The sequence below is a fragment of the Sorex araneus genome, chromosome 1 (assembly GCF_027595985.1).
Source record: "Sorex araneus isolate mSorAra2 chromosome 1, mSorAra2.pri, whole genome shotgun sequence".
NCBI classification, from domain to species: domain Eukaryota; kingdom Metazoa; phylum Chordata; class Mammalia; order Eulipotyphla; family Soricidae; genus Sorex; species Sorex araneus.
The window spans coordinates 174574362-174588376 of record NC_073302.1 but is presented as its reverse complement, the minus strand read 5'-3'; the positions used below and the strand labels follow the sequence as shown (position 1 = coordinate 174588376).

Below are 14015 nucleotides of genomic sequence, written 5' to 3'. Positions count from 1 at the left end.
AGCCTGCCAGAAGGGCACTGCTAAAACTGAACGACAAATAGAAATGTAAGTAGATTCCACTAAAATATGGATATACCTATGGGTATCTCATCCATTTGTACAGCAATCATTCAGGAATATGCTCTATTCAGGTAAAGAAAATGTGCAGCTAGCATATGGGTTTTATGCTTGGCTTGTACTGCCACCTGGTGGTTTTATGCAAGTGCTACAACAGATCCTTTAAGAAATTTCTAGTAGCATTAGCTGTCTCTCCATTGACAAATCAATGCTGCCTGTAAAATCTCTGAAAGGGAGTTGCGGAAGAGCTTTTATATAAAGCAGCTAATAAAATTAAGACAAAACGCATATCAGTTACTTCATATACATGAAGTATGACACACTTAAGCATATTGATTAGCAGATTCATAAGAAAAAAGAATTGAAGACTTTCATAACCCAAAATAAGAACAAGGAAAAATTAAGGTATTTTTACCTTAAAAAAAAAAGAAAAAAAAGGAAACAATTAAGGTATTACTAACTACCTATATTTAACTTACAGCAGTTTGCCTTGCACGCAGCCAACTCAAATTTGATCCCCAGCATCCCATATGTTACCCAGTTGTACCTCCTTGGAGGAGGCTTTGCTCCAAAGCCTGCTAGTTAAGAGTGAATGCAGGGCGGTGGTGTTCAATCTCTTCACTCTTACCCTACCAGCTTTCTTCTACTTACTCTCTTATAATATGGTCCCCGATCACCTCCAGGAGTGACCCAGAGTGCAGCACCTGGTGTAAGCCACCAGCACTACAAGATGTGGCCCTGAAACAAAGAAACTAACAAATTCATAATGAAATAAAACTCTGTATCAATCTGTCAAAATTGATAACAGGTAGCATAAAAAGTATCCTTAAAAATACAATAGGGGCTGGAGCAATGGTGCAGCACTTGGGGCGTTTGCCTTGCACGCAGCCAACCCAGGCTCAATCCCCAGCATCCCAGAGAGTCCCTGCAGCACTGCCAGGAAGGATTCCTGAGTGCAGAGCCAGGAGTAACCCCTGTGCATCACCTGGTGTGAACCAAAAAGTCAAAAAATTAAAAATACAATAAAATAAAAATAAAATATTCTTTTTGATATGGGTAAACACTAAAAACTAAAGACAAAAGAAGATATTTAACAGAAGAGATTAATGACTTCTAAAATATAGCAAGGAATATTTATACCTGAAGGAAAACAATAAAAATATATTGTAACACTATTTATTTCTAATACTATCATTTAGCTCCTTATTTTCTGATTTTTCCCCCAACATTTGTAAATTAATGTTTTTGTTTCTGTGTTTGGGGGCCACCATTAGCAGTGGTTAGGGCCTACACCCTGGCTCCAGCCATGAGGTTTCCGGGGATGGAACTGGTGGAGAGTGCAGTTAGAACATTATGTCATGAAACTATCATTAACAGTATTGCATCTCAGCCAGAGTGCTGCAGTATGAATTGGAGGAAGGGAACGAGTCCATTGTTAGGTTACTGTCAGGAAAGGTCTGGTGGTCTCCAGTCCATATTTCCTGTTTCTGCCATTGGTCCTTGGTTCCTGTCTTAACATGTGAGCTTATGTCCCAGGGCTGAAGCTGAGGACTGGCGGCAGGAACTCCTTTTCAGAATGCATCTTGTTTATATGACTTTTTGAAAGTCCTGATTAGGATCTCCTCTACTTAACTGCCTACTTTACTTTGAGAAATAAAAGAGGATACAAAAAACAAAAGATTTACAGATGACCTATATCTCTGCAAAAGATTCAAGAGAACCCATAGAAAAATAATCTCTAAAAAATAAAAAATAGATGCCAGAAATTTAGTATATGTTCATATATATGAGTTCCTGGACTTAATCCTCAGCACTATTTCCACCTCAACAATTTTAAAGTAATTATATTTAATTGATTATATTATATTATATTATAATCAACATTAGAAACTAGTTGAAGATGATGATGAAATAAGAGCTCTAGCATACACCTGCCTCCACAGACACATCAGAAATACTGCAACATACAGAGAAATTCTCTCTAAAAGTAATCTGGAAATTACCAGAGCAATTTTTGAACATCGGACAAAGAAAAAAAATCAAAAATCAATAGGAGAGGCTGAGAAACAAGCTTACCATAACTCCAGCTGCTTTACAGGGACAACCAGTGGAAATGCATTACTTCCTGATGAGAAGTTTTGGAATCCATGCCTGTCATGCCAACTTTAAAGACCTTCATCCAAGAAATGGACCCCTAAAACATTTGTAATTGAAAGCCAACTAATTTGTCCATGTGACCCATCAAGACCTTCCCCCCTCCCACTTCTTTTCTTTCCTCCCTTTCTCCTTCCTTCCTTCCTTCCTTCCTTCCTTCCTTCCTTCCTTCCTTCCTTCCTTCCTTCCTTCCTTCCTTCCTTCCTTCCTTCCTTCCTTCCTTCCTTCCTTCCTTCCTTCCCTCCCTCTCTCCTTTCCTCCCTTTCTCTCTCCTTCTTTGGACCATACCTGATGGTGCTAGGAGCTGCTCCTCAGGAGACCATATGGTGCCACGCATCAAACTCAAGTCTCCTTGCAAGCACAGCATGCACTCTACCTTCTTAGGCTATAAGGCACACATGGATCCACAGTACAAGCCCTGGCAGAAGCAGCAGAATGTTGAAGATGGTAATAACAGAGACATCCTTATCCTGATTATTTTATTTATTTTATTTTTAAATTGAATCACCATGAATTACAAAGTTACAAAGATATTTATGTTTCAGGCTAATATTGTTCCAACACCAACCTTCATCAGTGCCCACTACCCTCCACCAATGTCCCTAGTTTCCCTCTCACCTTCCTCTGTGGCAGGTACTTTTTCCCTCCTCCATTTTCAACATCTTCATTACCATCTTCAACATAGCTCTATAGATCCATTGTGTGTGTGTGCCAGTTTCCTTATCCAGTCATCTGTTTGTGGGTATTTGGTTGTTTCCATATTTTGGCTATTGTATATAGTGTTGTAGTGAACACAGGAGTGCAGAGGTCTTTTCTGACTTCTGTTTTTGTGCCCTTTGGTATAGTCCCAGCAGCGGAATTTTGGTTGATATGGAAGCTCAATTCTTAGTTTTAAGGACCACACCACCTTACGAAAAGAGAAAGTTCATGAAATTTGCTGCAATGTGGGTAAACCTGGAGAGTATCATGTTAAGTGAAATTAGCCAGAGGGAAAGGAACAGAGTCAGAAATCTCTCTCGTATGACAGATATAAAGAAATCTTGTAAGTTGATATCAAATGCCCAGTGGCAATAGGAACAAAGAGCAAGAGAACTGCCCTTCAGTAGGAAGCTTGGCACTGGGACAGGGGTGAGGAAAATAAGTTAGGGAAAGGAACACTGGACGATGGAGGAGGGGAAAAGTACCTGCCACAGAGGGAGGTGAGAGGGAAACTAGGGACATTGGTATCAGTATCAGTCCTTTTCCCCCAACAGGGCTCCCAACAGGTGAGCCATTGTTGACAGAGACTTTAAGGGGAATTAGTAAGCACATCAACATTCAATAGGTACATGAAGATCAGAAGCTGTGGTATTTCACATGGCTAGCAGAAATCACCCTTAAAATAAAGTAATGTCCTGACAGTTTCCTATTCTGATTCAGTCCATGTAGTTCCTACATCTACAAGACTCTAAACTTTATTCTGCATTTGTTATACATCTAAGTAAAAGACCCTAAACAATCTTATTCTATACTTGTTATCTATTGTATTCTTTACTAGGTGTATTTTTGCAAACCCTTTGCATTCTAATACCTAAACTGCTTTACCTAGGGGCAAATCCCATCCTTGGGAAATTCTTTTGATAGGGGAAGAATTCCCACACAGGAGTAAGGCCTGAGCATCACCAGGTGTGCACCCCCTCCCACGAAAACATTAGAAAAAAAATTAGTATCAAAACCCTCCAAAACAAGACTTAGTATCACTAGGATATTTATTATAATAAGGAATTCATAAACAAATGTCAATATCATTTGGATTAAGTACTTTAGCATGAAATTTGCACTCTAATGCTCCTGATCAGAAAATTAGAGACCACCTCCAAAAAAGTTCACTTCTCACCACTTTCATAGTTTAGTTTTTTTCTTGTTGCTATCATCATCATCATCACCATCCCATTGATTGTCAAATTTCTTGAGCGGTCTCAGTAACGTCTCCATTTGTCCTAGCCCTGAGATTTTAGAAGCCTCTCTTTACTCATCCTTTCCAATAGTAAGGATGGAGGCTCTTTCAGGGTCAGGGGAATGAGATCCATCACTGTTACTGGTTTTGGCATATGAATACGCTATGGGGAATTTTGGGACCTCTCCCATGTGGGCAGGAAACTCTCGGTAGCTTGCCAGGTTCCCCCAGATGGAGAACTAGGTTAAAAGATGTCAAGCTGCCGAGAGCTTGGTTTTATAGTCTCTGGATGTTGGCCATTGATGGGATTACATGGCACCAGGGGCAGTCCCTGGGTGTGACCGCCTAGCTACTGAAGATGGAGAATCTGGGCAGAAGAGGCCCAGTCCCGATCCAAGCAGGCTTGGAGGTCTCAGCCCTGGGTCCCACACACCTGGGTTCCTCTGCCAGTTCCTTCATGCATGAGGCTTGTCCAGACATGTGGAGAGGGGCCTTGAGCATGGCTGTGGCCAGACTCTGGAGGTCTTTGGCCGCAGGAGCTCTGCTCTGGGCCGGGAGGGAAATTGAAACCCAGCCCCTCCGAGGGTCCCTGGGGAAGACAGCCAGGCACGGGGGCAAGAGACTCTCTGCAAGAGTCTCTCTTGTTGCTATATTAGATGCAAATTTAGTTGTTTAAAACAAAACCATTGTCATCTCATTAGTTAAAATTCTGGCACAATTCACTAGATGATCGCAACTAAGACATTACTAGGACTGTGCTTTTGTGCACAGTCTAGGGGACAATCTATGACCATGCTCCTCCAGGAGTTTGGCAGAATTCAGTTCCATGCAGTTGAAGAAAACAGTCCCGTGTCCTTGTGGGTCACAGCTAAAGACCCTTCTCAGCTTTCAGAGGCTCCTCTGCTCTTTGGTTTATGGACCCTTCCAGTCTTCAAGGCTAGTGATTGAAGACTGTCCTTTCTTATTCACTACTTCTCTCCTGAGCATTTCTAATCATCTTTACGGGAGACTGCCCCCAATTTGTGTTCAGGGTCCAAGCGCCAATCTCAACTGTGCTAGATGCTTCAATACTATGGAGTCCAAGACACTGCTCAGGCTCTGCAGTGCTGAGGAACATCCCGGCCAACCCAGCTATGCTAGAGACTCTTGCACTAAACGCAGAGTGCTGGGTGGCAGGGGAAGAGGAATCCAGCTGGGACTGGTGTGTGCAAGACATGGGTTCTAACCCTCTTATTTCCAAAGATTTGTTTGGTTTTTAACCTTATCTCACAGCCCCTAACCTTAATCTTACCTGTAGAGCATCTTTCATTACATAATAAACCTATTCACAGGTTCCAGGGACTAGGATATATAAACCTTTATTCTACCTACCAAACACCTAGTGAAGTTTTGCATTGTTTACACAACAGTGTGATAATATTGGCAATAAGGCAAAACTGGGAGGGGGAAACTTGGTAGAATATTTTTCTCCTGTCCTTCCTGCAGTCTTCCCTACCAGGTAACAGGAGGTAGACTGGAGGGGAGGGTGGAACCTTCACAATGCTTTTATGGAGCCCTAATCCAATTACTAGCCTCTATCCACTCTTTTTGTTTTTTGGCTTGGGGGCCGCACCTAAAAGTGCTCAGGGCTCAGGACTAGCTGTGTGCTCAGGAATCATTCCTAGCAGGCTTGAGAGGACCAGGTGGGGGTACTGGGGATCCTTGAACCTAGGCCGGCCATTGGAAAGTAAAACACTCACCCCCCTGTAGTATCTATCCTCCAGGCCCGTTCTCTACCCACTCTTAAACCATCCAGAGTTCAGGAATGATATCAAAACGGAAGAGGGGGGAAAATGGCGTGATGTGAACCGTCAAATTACTGAAAGAAAAACAGGACAACCCACTGGCCGAAGAATTCATTCAGGAAGGATTCAGGGTTTGGGTGGAGTCATACACTGGATGGTGTGAACAACACAGGTGGAGACCATAAACCTTTCTCCCTTCTTTAACGTGATACATAGGGCTGGAGCCGCAATACAGCCTGTAGGGCACTTGCCTCGCACGTGGCGCACTGGCAGCCCCTACAGTCCCTGAACCTTGCCAGGAGTGATCCCTGAGCACAGAAAACAGTCCTGTGCCCTTCCCAGCTTTCAGAGGCTAGAGGCTCCTCTGCTGTTTGGCTTACGGACCTTTCCAGGCTTCTAAGCTAGTGATGCAACCCGAGCACGGCCGCGCGTGGCCCCAAACAAAACAAAAATGAGGCACACCGATGCCAAGATTATTCTTCTATAAGTGAGGATCCTGATGTGGAGGAACAAAGGTCAGTGAATTGACACCCGAGTGTGCGGGCGGCGCCACCCGACGGTAACGTCCTCTTCTCCAGGAGCGCCCGCCCGTTGCCCCCGCCGGGGCGCGCGGCCCTGCCAGAGCCCAGGGCTGCCTCCCCGGGACCGCTGCCGAAGTTTCCCCCCCGAGGCACTAGCCCCGGGTCCTCCCGCGCCGAGGCCATGACTCCCACTCTCGTGGGGCTCTGCGCTTGGCTGCCCCGTTTTGCTCTGGCTCTCAGCGCTACACTGGAGAGGAGCCGGATGCGCCCGGGTGTTCGCGAGACCCGAGGCCCGGGAAGCCGAGCCCCCCGAGGCCCCACGGCGCAGTCCTGAGGGGTCCGCGCTGCCCGCGCACGCTGGGAATCCAGGTCACCGCGCCCCGGCCGCGCCCCCGCAGGACACGCGCTCGCGCCCACACGGAACTTGGAAAAGTCCTGGGGGAGAGCGGACTGCTGCGGGGGAGAGACCGGGGCGAGCGCGGCCACCGCACGCGGGGCTGCCCACCGCCGCGCCCTCACAGGCCGCCCTCCCGGAGAGAGACTGGCTGGCGGGCCCACAGGGCCTCAGACAGGCCGGCGCTCTGGGAAGAGAGACAGGGATGGCGGTCCGGCCAGACGGCGGTGACGTCACGCGAGAGCACGAAAGTCTCGCGAGCTCACGGAAAGGAACGTCTCGCGAGAGCGCGCGGCATCTCTCGGGCCTAGAAAAGCTCCGGGGACCGGCGCAGCTCCCTTTCGCGCCGTGCGCGCCCGTGAGTCGCGTCTTGTGTCCTGGCGGTGGGTATGTGGACCTGGCGGCGCGGCGGGTACGCGGCCTGCACCTGGGACACCTGCACCGGGGACGCGCGTTGGCTGCGCGCGGGGACACGGGCCGCACCGGGGCCGCGGATGAGTGTGGCCCGAGCCCCGCGCACACAGGCCGCCTTCGTGTTGCCCGTTCGCTTTGCTGCTAGTGAACGCGGTGTCAAGAGAGGCGCAGAGCAAGCCCCCGGCAGGGCTTTCCCGCCGGCGACGCCGTCCCGGCACAGGAACTGCCGAGGGACAGCCCCAGCGGGGAGCGGTGCCCGGTGGGAGCGGGGGATCGCGGGATCGCGTAACCAAGCGCCTTTCTTCCCCTAGGGGCCCGTTTGCAGCGGTCACGCGAGCACTCGCGTCAGGCTTCAGGAGCCCGGAGCTGGAGAGGATCCGGGATCAAGGTGCTCTCCATACAGCCATGACCAGATAGATGCGGGCACTCCTGGGGGCCCCTCAACGCTGTGACTCAAAATTGCCGTAAATAAAGAACATTTTTTCAGGAAGAACAAGGACTGCTAAACTTTGTGTGGTATGCGTTTTGAATGGTTATTATGCTAATGTTTCTTGGGAGAAGTTATCAAGGGGATTTTTTTCCTCTGGCAACTGAAAAACTTAATTTCAGGAGTTAGATTGATATGCAATGGTCAATCGTTGAAGTGGAGACAGGCCAGAGCAGCAGTACAATGGGTAGGGCATTTGCCTGATAAATGAAATAGTGCCAGACCCTTATTTAGGAAAAAAAAGTTTTTTCACAGTTCCTAGTGCATGATGACACTTTTTAGTTAGTTGCTGAGTCTTGGTGTCTTCTGTCTTTGAAAGAAAGAACAGTATTCCAGCAATCAAAAAAATTTATTGAAATGTTTTACTAGGGCAGGGAGTACAGTTGTGAACTAGACGGTCTGCCTCTGGACATGGAAGAAATGTCATCACAATACCTACTGTGGGACAAGTCTTGTGCACAGTAGGATTTCAACTTGGGGAGACCTGAGGAGACCCAGTTTGTGACTTTGGGTATTTGGGGGAGTGATATGCAGAGACCTTGGACTACAAGAGGTTAAGGCCAAACTGGTGACAACATACCTGTTTTCCTTAATTTCTAGGAGTTTAGACTTTTTAAGACTTAAAGGTAGCCATAATGTCACTAGAAGTGTTACAAAAATTAGACTTGACATGTAAGAGAACGGGCTTGAGGACCTGAACAAGAAGGGGTAAATTGGAGGCTACAGTAGTTTTCAACTAAGCAAGAGGATATAGTTCTTGGGCCAGTGGAAGTGGCACAATAAGTTAAAAGCAACCACCCATGAAAAGTTGGTGTTGATCAATGAGTGCCAGGTGAGTGAGTACACTGACAGGCGTGATGGCCCTGAGGTAGAGGGAAGGATATTCAAGTCGGTTGAACTAACTTGGCAAAACACCGGTAAGATATAGAAACATGAAGGAGCCATTTGGGGCAGAAGGGAAGATCACGAGAACGATGGATGTGGGGGAGAATGCAAGGTGGAGAGGGTCCTGTTTGTGAGCTGATTAGGTGGTCTGTGTAAAAAGATGGATGGGGTTGAATGCAGGAAGGAGAAACATGAAGTCACCTGCAGAGAAGGGTCATTTGAGAATGAAAGTTTTGAAATCCAAGGGTTTTTTTTTTCCTCCCTGGAGACATTAAGACAAAGACAATACAAATGGAAAGCAATATTTACCCAAAAAGGCTATTTTACATGTGTACTTCGATCCATAAATTGCATTTGACTAGAAAATGCCTGCAGCTCTGGAAGCTGGGGAAAGCTGCTCCACTACTGCACAGCTTGCTGCGGGCCAGCATACCCCAACTTGCATCAGGAGCATCTGGTACTGAGGTTGCCAAGAATGAGTGGTAGGCATCAAGTGAACAAGTTTTCACTAGACTGATAGCATCTAGTTACCAAACAAGAAGGCAGAAAGAGAAATATCCTGGAAAGCTTTTTCTAAAGGTTACAACTCATTTTTCTTCTGTAGAAATAACTTGCACAGGTTCACGATAACTTGAATAATAAAATTCACAGTTTCAAATCAAGATGGCATACCCTTCCCACTCCCAAATCTTTTGCTGATGTCAAGTCTTGAATCGTGAAGCTTGCATTGTTTTTACTGTTTTTACTGTGTGTTTTCCAGACAAATTGCTTGTAGATGTCTGAGATTTTTTTTCTTCAATCAGGCTGTCTTTAGATCCGTTTCTTTTCTGGGGAAAAAGGGGAAAAGAAGATAAGCTTTATCAGTTTTAACAGTAAATTGGGGTACCAGTACGATTTTCCTTTATTAAAAGTTATAAGGGTTATCTGATGTGATATGCATGGAAATTAGCTCAGTCATCCAAAATTAGTATTCCAAAATCAAACTGCTCTTCCATCCAGTTGAGGAGCACTAGAGTGGGCTAAGGTGTGTATGGAGTCAGGTAAACATGACTTCCTGGTGGTGTCTTTAGGGCCTACTGAGTTCAGCCCCAAGATAGTGTGTCCTAGGAAAGGCAGGATGATTCTCCCCCACAGCCATGAGAAAGCTGAGCCTAGAGAAGCCTAACCTGTCCTGTGCTCTGTTTTGTTAGTGGAGTGGGGGCTCCCAGGGATTCCTGACCAACCAGCCCTAGGTGCCTGAAGGGTGAGTGCCGTGAGAGGGATAAAGGTCTCAACAGATGTAGAGGCAGGGCTCCACCAGTTCCAGTCAGGAGGGGTGAGCAGACCTGGGGTTGGTGGAACACGCTACCTGGTCAGTCAAGGCTTGAACTTGCCCTCCTCGGACAAAAGCTTTCAGAAGTGAGTCAAATCACTAGATACCAGTCTTCCTGAAGTATGTAAAGGGGAGGTGTGAGCAGCCTTTCTGTGGGGGTGGGTCCCAACCAGCTCAGAAGCCATTTTTGGAGCCACCTGGAAGACCCTGTGCTGCTGGGAAACGCTGGCATTGGCTGTGCCAGGCAAGCACCTGAAGCCTGCACAATCTCTGGGCTGCCACCAGCCACTATTTTTAGTACTGAATCAGAAGTCTGCCACTTCCCAACCAATGCTGACCCTGAGAGATCCAATGAACCCTAGCATTAGAATCTGTTTCTGGGGACCATAACTTATTCTGGCACAGATGTTGTCTGTCCCCCACGGAAGTAATTGACAGAACAAAGGAAAGGCAGCACATGATGAAAACCACTAGAATCTGGACTCTTGATTTCTGTGAACTCACAGAACAGGGAGCTGATGTGCATTTTTTATGGGGTATGGGACAGCATTCCAAAGGAATCTATGACCCAGCACCAAAGCACTGCAAACAAGATTAACAAATCTGGGGCTGGAGTGATAGCACAGCGGGTAGGGCATTTGTCTTGCATGCAGCCAACCCAGGTTCTATTCCCAGCATCCCATATGGTCTGAGCACCGCCGGGGTAATTCCTGAGTGCAGAGCCAGGAGTAACCCCTGTGCATTGCCAGGTGTGACCCAAAAAGAAAAAAAAAATTAACAAATCTGTGTTTACAAACATAAGCTTTGCTTTTAGAGTAGTTTAATTGGTACAAATCCAGCTAACAATCTTAAGCAACATACTTTTCCACCCCAAGCCCAAGCCTCCCCAGCCCCCCCAACCCCCATTTTTTGGAAGGCCACACCCAGTGGTGCTCAGGGATCACTCCTTGTGGGCTTGGGGACAATATGGGGTGCCAGGGATCAAACCAAGATACAGCAAATGCCCTACCCACTGTACTATCACTCTGGCCCCAACATACATTTTCTTATTAAGCAGTACACCAAGAAAGATAGTATCAAAAAAACTTATGAAATCTTTGCTGTAGTACCCTATATATCTGTACTTAATTCAATTAACTGACTTTGGTAAGACGGCTAAATGCCATCTCCTTCAATGTCTAGAACAAAAGTAACTCACCAATTCTCTAGGACATAATTTTCATGTCATCAGTTAATTGAATTTCTGTGCACTGGGAGTTCCTCATTCTGCTTTTCTGCTCAAAACAGAAATGTCCTAAATTCATTATCTCTATTCTGGCTCAATTTTACAATTGTTATTATCCTTATTTTGCCCCAAGTCTCATATCACTTTAGACTCTGCACCTCTCATTCTCTTCTCATAGTGCACCTTGTCTTGATCATGAGTCATGACCTACTTCCTCTTACACATTTCATACATGTAAAAACACAGTCTAAAAGTTGTTAAGGATCCACATCACTGCTTTCCCAAAGGGGTTCTCAGAAAGGTGGCTACTCATATAGTGCCTTCTGAAAACCCATGGCTACTAACCTGATGGACGGTGGAGTCCCCAGAGCCCTGCGCATCTGAGGACCGGGTCACAGGAAGTGGAGGGACAAGATCCATTTTGGAACTGCAAAGAGTGAATTTCAGAATTAATGACTGGGACAGTAGCTAGCCTCACAGCTTGTGCTGAAAGAGGGTCAGAGCACAGGAAGTATGTCTGTCTCCCTGCAGTGCCCACCAAGTTTTAGACTGGCACCGCATAACTTTTTTATACTGGACAGGTTACTTTGTCTCAAAATCACAGCTAGTAAATGGAAGATCCAAGAATGTTTTCTTACTGTTAGCGTGTAATGCAAGTGGCTTTGACTTAAGATCTAGAGAAAGAAACTGTCCTTTTTTTTATGAACCCATGGAGACAAAAGAGGCAAAGCCTGGTTAGTCTTTGCCCCTCTCAGAGGAACCCGTTTTCCCACCACACAAACACATACTGCCATTTTGAGTTTTTTCAGTCTAACAGTCAACATTCTTACCCAGCAATACCAAATTCAAACACTTGTACAACTAGCTCCTTGCAAATATTTAATACATACATACCTAAACATGTTGAGAAACGGTCACTTTCCTCAGAATAGCACAAAGTATTATATTTGCTTCAGCAAAGGATAATTATCATATCTAAAAAGAACTTTGATTTCCCTCAACTCTGGCTACATTGTTCACAATGAAGTTTCATGCCTGCTTCTTTGTATCTCAGCTTCTTGAACCCTCTGCCTGGCGTGGGAGGCCTGTGGTTCACTACATCTGGTCTCACCCCTGCTCTCCAATGAGCTCAGCAGTACAGGGCTTTGGGAAGGTGCCAGAGAGACCGCGGTGGTGCCTGACGGGGCCGCAGACTGCCCTCCCCGTGCCTGGACACTTACTTGACCTCTGAGAGGACTGAGCGTTCTCCATCCGAGCACTGGGATCTGCGGTGCTGGCGGTGGCTCCGCGGGGAGTGCGAGTGCCTGATGCGGACGGGATCCCCCTGTGTCCTGAGGAGAATCAGAGCCCCGTCAGGTGGAAGTGCGAGTCAGTCAGAGCTCCATCAGTCAGCCCCGTCAGGCAGAAGTGTGAATCAGTCAGAGTCCCGTCACAGGGAAGCACTTGTCAGCACTATCAAGCAGAAGCCCGAGTCAGCCAGAGCCCCAACATGCAGAAACACGAGTAAGCACACTGTCACGCGCAGAAGCCCAAGGCAACTGCCCCAGCATGGGAATCCTACCTGACTATTTTCTCTTCTAACCACCATAGTTTATCTTATTGATAATATTTTGGGGTGTCGCCTCAGTGGTACTCAGGCGGGTGGGCCCCACCAGTGATTCCACCAGCCTGGGCGGCTAGCACCGGAGCTCAAGGGCACTCAGCCACATGCCAGGGACCATGTGGCATCAGGACCATGTCCTGTGCCTTCCACCAACATTTTAATAGAATATTGCCAGTAAGTGAATTCTTTCCTGTTGTGTGGAAGGAGAAAAGCCTTCAAGACAAATGAAATGATATTTTTACCAGGAAAAGTTGGTCACTGTCATTAAGAACCCAACCTTCCATCAGAATATGGGTGGACAGGGGTGAGGACAGGAGCTCACGGGTAGAGCACTTGCCATGTAAGTGTGAGGTGCTGGGCCTGTGCGCACACATACACACACACACCCCACACATACACACACCCCACACATACACACACACACCCCACACATACACACACACACCCCACACATACATACACATACACCGCATACCCACAATCACACACAAACACACACACACACACACACACACACACACACACACACACACCTAAAGAGAATTTTCCAAGCTTCCTCTACCTAAGGCTGCAGAAACAGCTCAATGGGCTGAGTATATAGTTTGCAGGCAAGAGGCTTGGATTAAAGACCCAGCACCATATGGTCCCCTTAACACCACAGTCAACAAGCTGTGAGCAGAGAGCCAGTAGTAACCTCTGAGCACTTTCAAGAGTGGCCATCCCCAAATAAATTAATAAAAATGTATTGGTTGAGGTATTTCCCATCTGAGCAGATGGCAAGGAAGCATGAAACAGAGAAAGGAACTGGACTGATGAGCAGGTTCCCTGTTAGTCTGTGAGGGCAGGGCAGCAGACAGCAGGGCATGTGTTCTGCGCCCTGTCCTAAGTGGTGAGGAGGGAGCCTTGTTATGTAATGTTTCTAGGTGACAGGTTCCCGTTCACCAACACAATGATGGTTTCTGTGGCCAGCATTATTCTCTTGGTGTTAACATAAATAACGAAAAAGAAACTCTGTTACCCACCAACCAAGGATTATGAGCATTATTATTTTTAGGGGGACGGGGCACACCTAGCAGTGCTACAGTTTATTTCTGGCTCTTAGCTCAGGGATCACTACTTGAGTTCTCAGGGGACCATATGGAGTGCTAGGGATTGAACTTGGGCTGACTGCATTCTAGGCAAGTGCCCTACCCACTGTACCATGTACACTCTGGCCCTGTAATCATATTGTTTATATCTTGTC

At 46.6% G+C, this 14015-nt stretch overlaps 1 protein-coding gene and 1 non-coding gene across 2 annotated transcripts in view; one reads left to right on the top strand and one right to left on the bottom strand.

Annotated features, from left to right (window-relative positions):
• Window positions 1–7372: 7372 nt before the first annotated feature.
• On the top strand, window positions 7373–7499 carry LOC129400940 (small nucleolar RNA SNORA13). The gene has a single exon (XR_008627986.1). It is a non-coding gene; the product is annotated as a small nucleolar RNA SNORA13 (small nucleolar RNA).
• Window positions 7500–8086: 587 nt separating this feature from the next.
• EPB41L4A (erythrocyte membrane protein band 4.1 like 4A) overlaps window positions 8087–14015 on the bottom strand; it is a 296687-nt gene continuing 290758 nt past the window's right edge. The window contains exons 21-23 of the mRNA XM_055139615.1: window positions 12390–12500; window positions 11515–11596; window positions 8087–9459 (exon numbers count right to left, since the gene is read on the bottom strand). Of these exons, the coding sequence (XP_054995590.1) occupies window positions 9334–9459; window positions 11515–11596; window positions 12390–12500 (319 nt within the window). The 3' untranslated portion in view covers window positions 8087–9333. The remainder of the gene's footprint in view (window positions 9460–11514; window positions 11597–12389; window positions 12501–14015) is intronic.